We start from the raw sequence: 8,303 nt of genomic DNA on the forward strand, positions 1-8,303 counted from the left end.
TTGTCTCAGGGGTGACGTCCAAGTATTTATCAAAATGTCTTGCGTCCTCTGTGGTCTGTCACCGTCACTAACCCTCACCTGACTGCCTCTTTTCCTCTGTCTCCTACCTTGCCCTTCCCCTCAATCTGCTCCCTTGTCCCTCACTCTCCTCCAGCATCCTGCACTCTCCTCCGCCTCCTCCCCACCTTACAATGCCTACGTCCAACCATTCTAACCAACTCTGTATCTCTTCGTCATCGTCACTCTGTGCTATCTCCGTCATCTGTTGCCTTATTTCTGTTTTGACTCTGTACATCTACATTTTCCCGCCGCCACTCCTCCCGCGCATCACTCTTGATTATTCTTTTCTTCACTCCTCTCTCTCTCTCCTTCGCCTCTCCTGTGCCCCATCCTCTCTCTTTCTCACTCCTTTCTTTCCCCTGCAGACTCCACGGAGATCTCCGTTCACCGAGGTCACATGACCATCAGCCCTATCGGTTTCCCGCCACCCCCGATGTCCTCATACCGTCTCACTCCATTTCCAGCGAAGTCTAGACCAACCGGAGCAGCATTCGCCACGTTGCACCGCCCATCTGGCCGGGCGACATGCGACGTTGCACCGCTCTTACTCCACGCAGGTCTAGACCTCACTTAACACACCACCTTTGCCCTCTCAACCATCAGGGAACCGATAGGCAAATCTTCAAAGACTCTCTTTGCTGGGCATCCAGTGAAGTACTGTGAATTGTCAGTCCAGAGTCAGGTACATCTATTTAGTGCTTTATTTATTTATTTTAACCTTTTTTCATATAACGCAGTCACATGAAGCTCGCTTTTATCTTCTGTTGTGAACTCTGGAGGGAAAACAAACATCAAATTGTGACTACCAAGAATGTCCTCTGCTTTGTTTATGTTTGTTTTGTGTGAATGAATTTGTGCCCGTTCAAAGGATGCAGCGGCTGAAAGTAAAAGCGGACTTCCTCAATGTTGCTTTGGAGTACGCTGCTGAGAGGAGTGGGGAAGGTGGCCATGATGGACCAAAGAAATCTGCGGCAGGAAATGCATGCTGCTGAGATTTATCTGTGAAAACATACCCAGGTGCCACCTCAGGTGATTAACAGGTCACTGGAAGGAAACAGAAATGTCTAAAAGCCCATTTACTCTCCACCCAAAAGATGAAGACGCAGACAGACAGTTTTGGTCGTCTCCTGCGTTGGTTATTGTTCCGTTTTCAGGGACCTTAGCTTTCCATCACTTGATGCTTATCTCTGGAAATCACAGTAGCAGTGCTAAGCGGAATAGCTAAGGTGAGACAAGCAAAAGAAATAAACCAGAGAAGAAGAAGAGGATCAGGAAGGGAACAGAAAGGCAGAAGAATAATTAAGACAAGGACAACTGTAGAAACAGTATTTACAGGGCATAAATTATTAAAGTTGTACATCTAAAAAAAGTAAGTAAAGTAACCTACAGTATGAAAAAATGGAGATGTATTGCCTCTAACCTGTCCTATTATGTATAGGAATTTATAATAATGAGGAGAAAGAGAGATATTTCTTACTTGTTTTAAAAGAGGAAGGACACAGATCAGGCTGAGACAGACCCCAGTATCAGAAGCTTACAGCTGTCAATGTGGAACTAGCTATGGACCTTTTTGAACTTGTTGACAATATTTCCACTTAGTGATCCAGATTACTAATGTAAAGATGTTATATTTTAATGTGACCACAGTTATTACAGCCATGTACGAAAGTGTGTGTGTTAGAGAGAGGAGCACAATTGTTTCCTTTTTTAGTAAATGCCCCCCCCTGATAAAGTCTTGCCCCCCTCTGGCCACCCCATGTATAAAAGTCTAGCTCCACCACTGGCTCACACACAAACAGATACGTGCTCACTATTTCCCTCCTGCTTCACCTTCTCACATCCTCCTAATCCCATTTCACGCACACACACACCTCTACCTTGAGTAGCAGCGCTCTATTCAGCTCTGCATGAGGTTTACTGCGATCAAAGGACCTGTTTCAAATCTCTCAGCAGAGGCACAAACAGGATGAAAGTGCAGATATCTCCACTCACTTCTTTTTCATGTAATGTTTTTCTTTTTTTTTCCTGTTGGATGGTTGCAATTTGGCCAAATTTCAATGTCGAATAGCTCAAAACCAAACTATCGACTGCAGGCCCAAAGGCAAGCCAAATAAAGTGCATCACATTTAGGGCCAATTTTCTCTTCTTTTATTTTTATTTTTTTTGTCTTTTTGGACAAGAAGCCTTGATTTGAACATTGTATGTGATGCCAAATGACTTTTTTCATTTCTTTTGTTTGTTTTAATCGTCTTACTTTTTCTACTGTGTAACTTATAATGATTCATTCTTAAGATTTATCACGAGGTTTTTTTTTGAATATGTAAATACTGTGTAGATACAGGAAACGTCACATGTTGGCGTGACAGTTTTGCTGGTTTTGATTTGCACACTCCCCCCCCACCCTTTTTCTTTCTTGACAAACGTTTTGCAGGGTCAGATGATCTCTTTTTTGTGGCGTGGGCTATAACACATCACTCTACTGTGAAATGTTTCCCTCTGCTGGACAACACACACACACACACACACACACACACACACACACACACACACACTCACAGACAGAATCACACAAACACGTGAAAAAAAAAACAGTTTTTTTTGTTTTGTTTTTTTACAGAGCACAGGTTTGTGAAAGCACAAAAAAGGGGTACAATCAGACTTATGTTCCCTAACCTCCTTGTTATTGTACCTTCCTTTCCCTTAATCTACTTTCACTGAGGCTTGTTTGTATGATATTGTAAATAGATCCTTTTTGTACCGAGAGTGTGATTTTTACACAGGCATCGCACAGAATCAGTGTGGACACTGGGAAAAATCTGGTATTTGTTATGATGACAGAAACGTGTGATGGTGCTGTATCACTCGAAACAAAAACAAAAATCATATTTGGAGAACTGGTAAAATTCCCAAATGATTCACTCTTTGTATCAAGCTGCTCACTGGACTCAGCATGTTAAGGATTTTTAGATTTTCTTTATAAACTTTATAACTTCAGGGCTTTTCAGTTTCAGATTTTCTTAGGGTTGGGCGTTATGTTGATATTTTGATTTACACATAATTTCTTTCTCAAACAAGATATGAAATAGAAAATTTGTAGTCATGTCACTCTTTGTTGCTCCATCTTGAAAGGATTGTTTTTTTTACTCCTTTTGTCGTCCGGTTTTGTTTGGCTAAAAATGGTTAAATCAGGCAGATATGGGAAAAGACTACAAGAAGTTAAAGGAGAGATAAAATAAAACTTACCCGTCTAGATTCATTCTTTGTGTTCAATGCAAGCTCTGAACGTTAACCAGAGGATTTGTGCCAAAATCTTATAACTTGTAAAATCTGTCTCTTTTTGTTAATTTGATTAGAATAAATTAAATGCAATACCTCTAAATGTGTTCAGCAGTGTGTTTTCTTTTGCGGAATTGCTATGACCCATAACATTGTTAATAAAGGCCTGTTTTACTCATTTTTTCTTTTTTGTTTTGTGTTTTTTGTTTGTTTTGTTTTGTTTCATTACATGCAGTGGACATAATGTTTGGCATTTGGTTAATAAGGGTTGATATGGACTGAGATATGACTTTGGGTCTTGCAGATTAAGCACAGAAATAATACCCAAAATTAGAAAGTCAGACCTTAGTATTGCAACAACCTGTTTAAGAAATCATCAGAATCTGGACATCCAGTGAAACCGACATATGACATAAACTTTATATTCTTTATAACACAAGTTTCTTCTTGTAACCCCCCATTTCTCTCTCGACATGCAAGGAGACCTGTTGAGTTTCAGACTCATTCACAAATTTAATTCTTAACCATTTTTAAGACCCTAGCAACAAATATAGCGATTTTGGACAAACAATGGTAATTTTCTCAAGAGGTGGCTAAGAAAGAAATTCTCCACTAAATCCCCATTGAGTGGACTGAGTTTTGTCCTTTTAATTAAGATTTCAAACCACAAGTTGCAGAAAAACTTTGCTAGTTCAAACAAACTTCAAACTGAGAGGGGAAGAACTGATCAACAGTTTATAATTTCACATTAAGCTGAATAGTATTTTGACCCATTAGCTACGGTGTCTCATTTGAGTTGTATTTGAGTTTGCTACACATGAAGATTCATAATTAATGTTTTATTCTTTACTATAAAAGTTCCCTGAAAATAATAATGTTTTTAAAATAAAAACAAATTTCTCTGACAACAGAAAACAAGCCATTGTTAATGTTAAAACTGGCCCACTAGCAAGTTAAGCTAAAGTGAGTTTAGCTAGCTTAGCTATGGCACCAAAGCTAATGATAGCATTTGTTGCTAAAACATCTGCAGCAGCAGGACCAGACATGTCAATATAATAACTGCCAAAATGAAAGATAAATACAGAAATATAAAAATGGCTCAATAAACAAATTGATATGCCAATAAATTTTACAAATCTATAAGAACATGACACAAATTTTGATTTCTTTTGTCATTTTAAACTGTTTTAATTTAACTTATAATATTCCCATTTATTTACTTATTTTATTTCCATGTTATTTTCAGTTCAATTTATTTATTTATTTGGTGATTTTTCTTTCCTCCTTTATTTTAGTGGTTTAGACGGTTTTTTATTTAGAGAAGAGAGACAACTCTTCAGCTGTGGTCGCTGCCAGTGGGCAGCAAGACTCTGGCCAACACACGAAACAGGTAAACCACAACTAATTTAAACCCTGTATGTCTTAAAATTAAATGAACATTAGGCAGATCATTCGTGACAGTACTTGATACTTCGAAGGTTAAGCTAGCTGTACTAAACCGTTAGGCTTGCCCTTTTCTGTGCTACACATTTACATTAAATCCAGTGGTGACGTCTACGTATTTTGCTGGTATACCCGCGGCTGTCAGCGTGTGTGTGCGCGCGCGCGGGCATGAGTTTGTGTTGTAGTAGATGGAAACGGCTTTCCCATTAGTGTTGGAGGTTTGGTTTCTAGATGCTGCTTTAGTTTAAATATAGATAAATAAAGAACAGCTTTATTATAAATTTATTTACTGATGTTTTTGTTCACCTCCAGGTCACTGGCTAGTTAGAGTTTTGAAGACTGTTTTACATTTTATGTTGCTCACAATACATTTATATTTGAAATGCAAAACCAGTCTTCCATGATCTCAGCTTTGTGTGGGTGTTTACTTGTATTAATGAGGTTGGTGGTTCTTGTATGTGTGTGTTGCTCCAGGACAGGGATGTTCGAGACTGGGAAGGAAAAATCAGAGTATAACACTAGTTTAAACTAAACTATACTACTGAAAAAGTAGTAATGGTAAAGATGGAAAACGGCAAGTGAAAGAAGGAAGGAAGGGAAATAATGGAGGGAAAACAAGTGAAGCCTGTAGGGAAAGAAGTAAGAGACAGATGAGATGATAGAGAGGTAAAGTAAATACTACAGCATGATCTTTATTCTGAAAATTGCAAGTGACTGAAAACAGTTCACATTCGTCCTTTTGTTGCAGAAGATGTGCACTAATGAGCAGGTTGTGGAGACAAACAGCAGATGTCTGGAAAAGTAAAAATTTAATAGTGATTTTAGAGATCTTGTTTACATTGTCACGTTTAAGATTGAAAATAAATACATATTGAAGCACATATTACAGTATTTGGCTTTAAACAAGGTGACACAGTGCACAAGAAAGCTTAAATAAAAAGCGGTTTTTACTGTGTTGGTTCACTGAGATTTCTTTACGAGGGTGTGGGCTCAGCCCCTAATGTTCCCAGGTCAAGGAAACGCCCCTGATCAGGAGAGACCTGACTGACTAAATGATGTGACCCCTCCCAGCTGCATCTCTCAGCTCCTCCCTGGTGAGTTTGGGGCATCATCTTCTCAGTTTTGTTTCATCTATTTCAGCCCTGCATTACTCAGCATCGTTATATATATCCATCCGTTAGCTGTACTTGCTTTATACAGTTTAATTAATTGAGGTCGTGAAGTTGGTTTCTGATTCGCGGTGTCCGAGATGTGAGATTTTCGGTTGTGATTTGCTAACTGAGTAACCGAGTATTTTTTTATTCAGTTCAGTTAAGTGAATAACAATTACTTAGTTGTTTCCAAAACATTACAGGGCAAGCCACAGCATTTCATTTTTGCTTATTTTTTTTTTTTTTTTTTTTTTTTTTCTATCAGGAAGCATAGACGTGATGGGAATTATGAGACATGTCATGTAGACTTTGGTGACTGTTTAATTATGTGTTTTGTAAAGTGTATTACACCATAACAAATCTTTCATGCCTAACCCAAACAATTTGCAGTCAAAAAATGAGGAATGTAAAGCAGAACAATGCAATGATTTCAGAAAAAGTTCAGAAAAATTTGCATAAATATTTTGTGTGTTGTGCAACACTGTGACTGTTTCAGTTTGTCATGTGATTTTTATTTTTATTTTCTTGGATTATTTTGTTTTTGAACTGACTTTAAATACTTCTTCTTTCTTTTACCTGGTAAAATGTATTCACATTCATTTGAATCGAGGGATAAAACCTGCATTTTAGGGAACATGAAAGTCAATGTGCTGGTAAGATCTTAGAAACCTTAATGGTTTATTCTGAATTTATCTTGCATATTAACCCAGTGGCTTTTAGGGTTTGTCATCTCGTATTCTGCACATCTTGTACTTGTTTAAACAAATAAATGAATAAAAACACATTGGTTGGTTTTGGTGGCTCAGAAAGCCAAGGCTACTGAAACCATGGTTGCAGAGATAATAATGGGAGTTAGATGTATGACCTTTTTCTTTTTTTTTTTGTACACCCTTTTGTTCGTCTTTAGTTTTTAAATCCTTTAAAGCCCAACCCAAGACAAAATGGGAAAAAAAGTAAAAATTCTTAAACTGAAATCTTAATTTGACCCTTTATGTAATGTAAAAAAAACCGTTAAAAAAAATGTATAAAACAAAAAGAATAATTACAAAAATAATTTTTGTGTTTACTTATTATCACCGTGTGAGATGCAAGAATTAATGTAGTGCATCACTGTTTTTACTATAAAATAACCAAAAAGGTCTCAGAAACTTTATGTATCAAATATGATACAAACAGCATTAAAGGGTTAAGTTGATGCCGTCCAGTCTGTCATGTCCCACTGAAGCAGAAATGCCTTAAGATAACCTCAATAAAAAACACAACAAGTTGCAACAGCAAACTGCTCCTGTGTGCAGAATCTCAACAACTCTTCAGGTGCAGTCAGTCACTTTCAGGTTCGGATGAAGTATGTTCATCCTTTGTTCAGCTGTCAACCTCACGGCTTCACTCTCCTGTACAGTCTTTGGTAACTAGTTTAAAATCAAAGAACAAACACGCCACGGTTGACACGTCAGTCAACTGTGGCCTCCTTCAGATCTGAGCGAGGACCCTGTTTCCTTTGATCCTGTTGCATCTGTTTTCTACAGATTTGTGTGATGAGGACAAGTGGATATTGCAACAAGAAAAGTCGTCTGAGTCAGTCAGTCTGCTCCGTTTGTGTCACTACTGTGTTCACAGAGTAGTTTGCTGCGTGTGTGTGTGTGTGTGTGTGTGTGTGTGTGTGTGTGTGTATTCACTTCATCATGGTGAGATAAGACTTCACAACCGCTGATCACTGATGTTAGAGTGCAGCAAGGTTCTGCCATCGGAGAACTTGCTAACTCATTTATGCGTATTTAGATGATATAAATATGGTTTTGAACACAGATGTAGTGTAACTGGAGCTTGACGTGTGTCATGGATTTAAATCTAAATATTTTGACAGTGAAAAAATGTAAATGAAAAAAACTGGGTGCCAGACAAATACTGTGAAGAAAACAGGAAGAAAACTATTTCTGACAGAAAAAGTGGATAGATTTACTTTTACATGGGATCCTTTTTTTAATTTCGGCTTTTTAATGTTTAATGGAAGACATAAGCCCATATAATATTACCTCAGCCCACTGCTAAACCAAGAGCTTGAATCTGGGTCCTTCAGCCCCCATTCTCCTCTTTAACTTCTAGGCTATATGTACTATATGACAATTTAAATAAATTCACAGTAAAAGAACAGAGTTAATGTTAGTATTAAACTTAAATTTGTCTGTTTAACTAATTTTCCAAAATACATTTTAGAGTTTTTATGTTAATTTTTTTTAACTGTGGTAATTAGATGTATTTTCAAAGTTACATGTTTTTTGTGCTGTTTTACATTAAATAATTTATTTCCATGAAACTGTGCAATAATAAAGAAAAATGTAACTTACATACTCACAGTTTATTTCTTCTGTACTC

At 37.5% G+C, this 8,303-nt stretch overlaps 1 protein-coding gene across 4 annotated transcripts in view; it reads left to right on the top strand.

Moving 5' to 3' along the window:
• plppr2a (phospholipid phosphatase related 2a) overlaps positions 1-3,435 on the top strand; it is an 84,912-nt gene extending 81,477 nt beyond the window's left edge. For 3 of the 4 annotated variants that reach the window (XM_041974248.1, XM_041974223.1, XM_041974240.1), the window contains one exon: positions 426-3,435. In XM_041974248.1, the coding sequence (XP_041830182.1) occupies positions 426-461 (36 nt within the window). In that variant the 3' untranslated portion in view covers positions 462-3,435. Of the gene's footprint in view, positions 1-154 lie in introns of all 4 variants that reach the window. The other variant, XM_041974232.1, reaches the window with a different exon arrangement.
• The last annotated feature ends 4,868 nt before the right edge of the window (positions 3,436-8,303 follow it).

This window comes from Melanotaenia boesemani, chromosome 2 (assembly GCF_017639745.1).
Source record: "Melanotaenia boesemani isolate fMelBoe1 chromosome 2, fMelBoe1.pri, whole genome shotgun sequence".
NCBI classification, from domain to species: Eukaryota; Metazoa; Chordata; class Actinopteri; order Atheriniformes; family Melanotaeniidae; genus Melanotaenia; species Melanotaenia boesemani.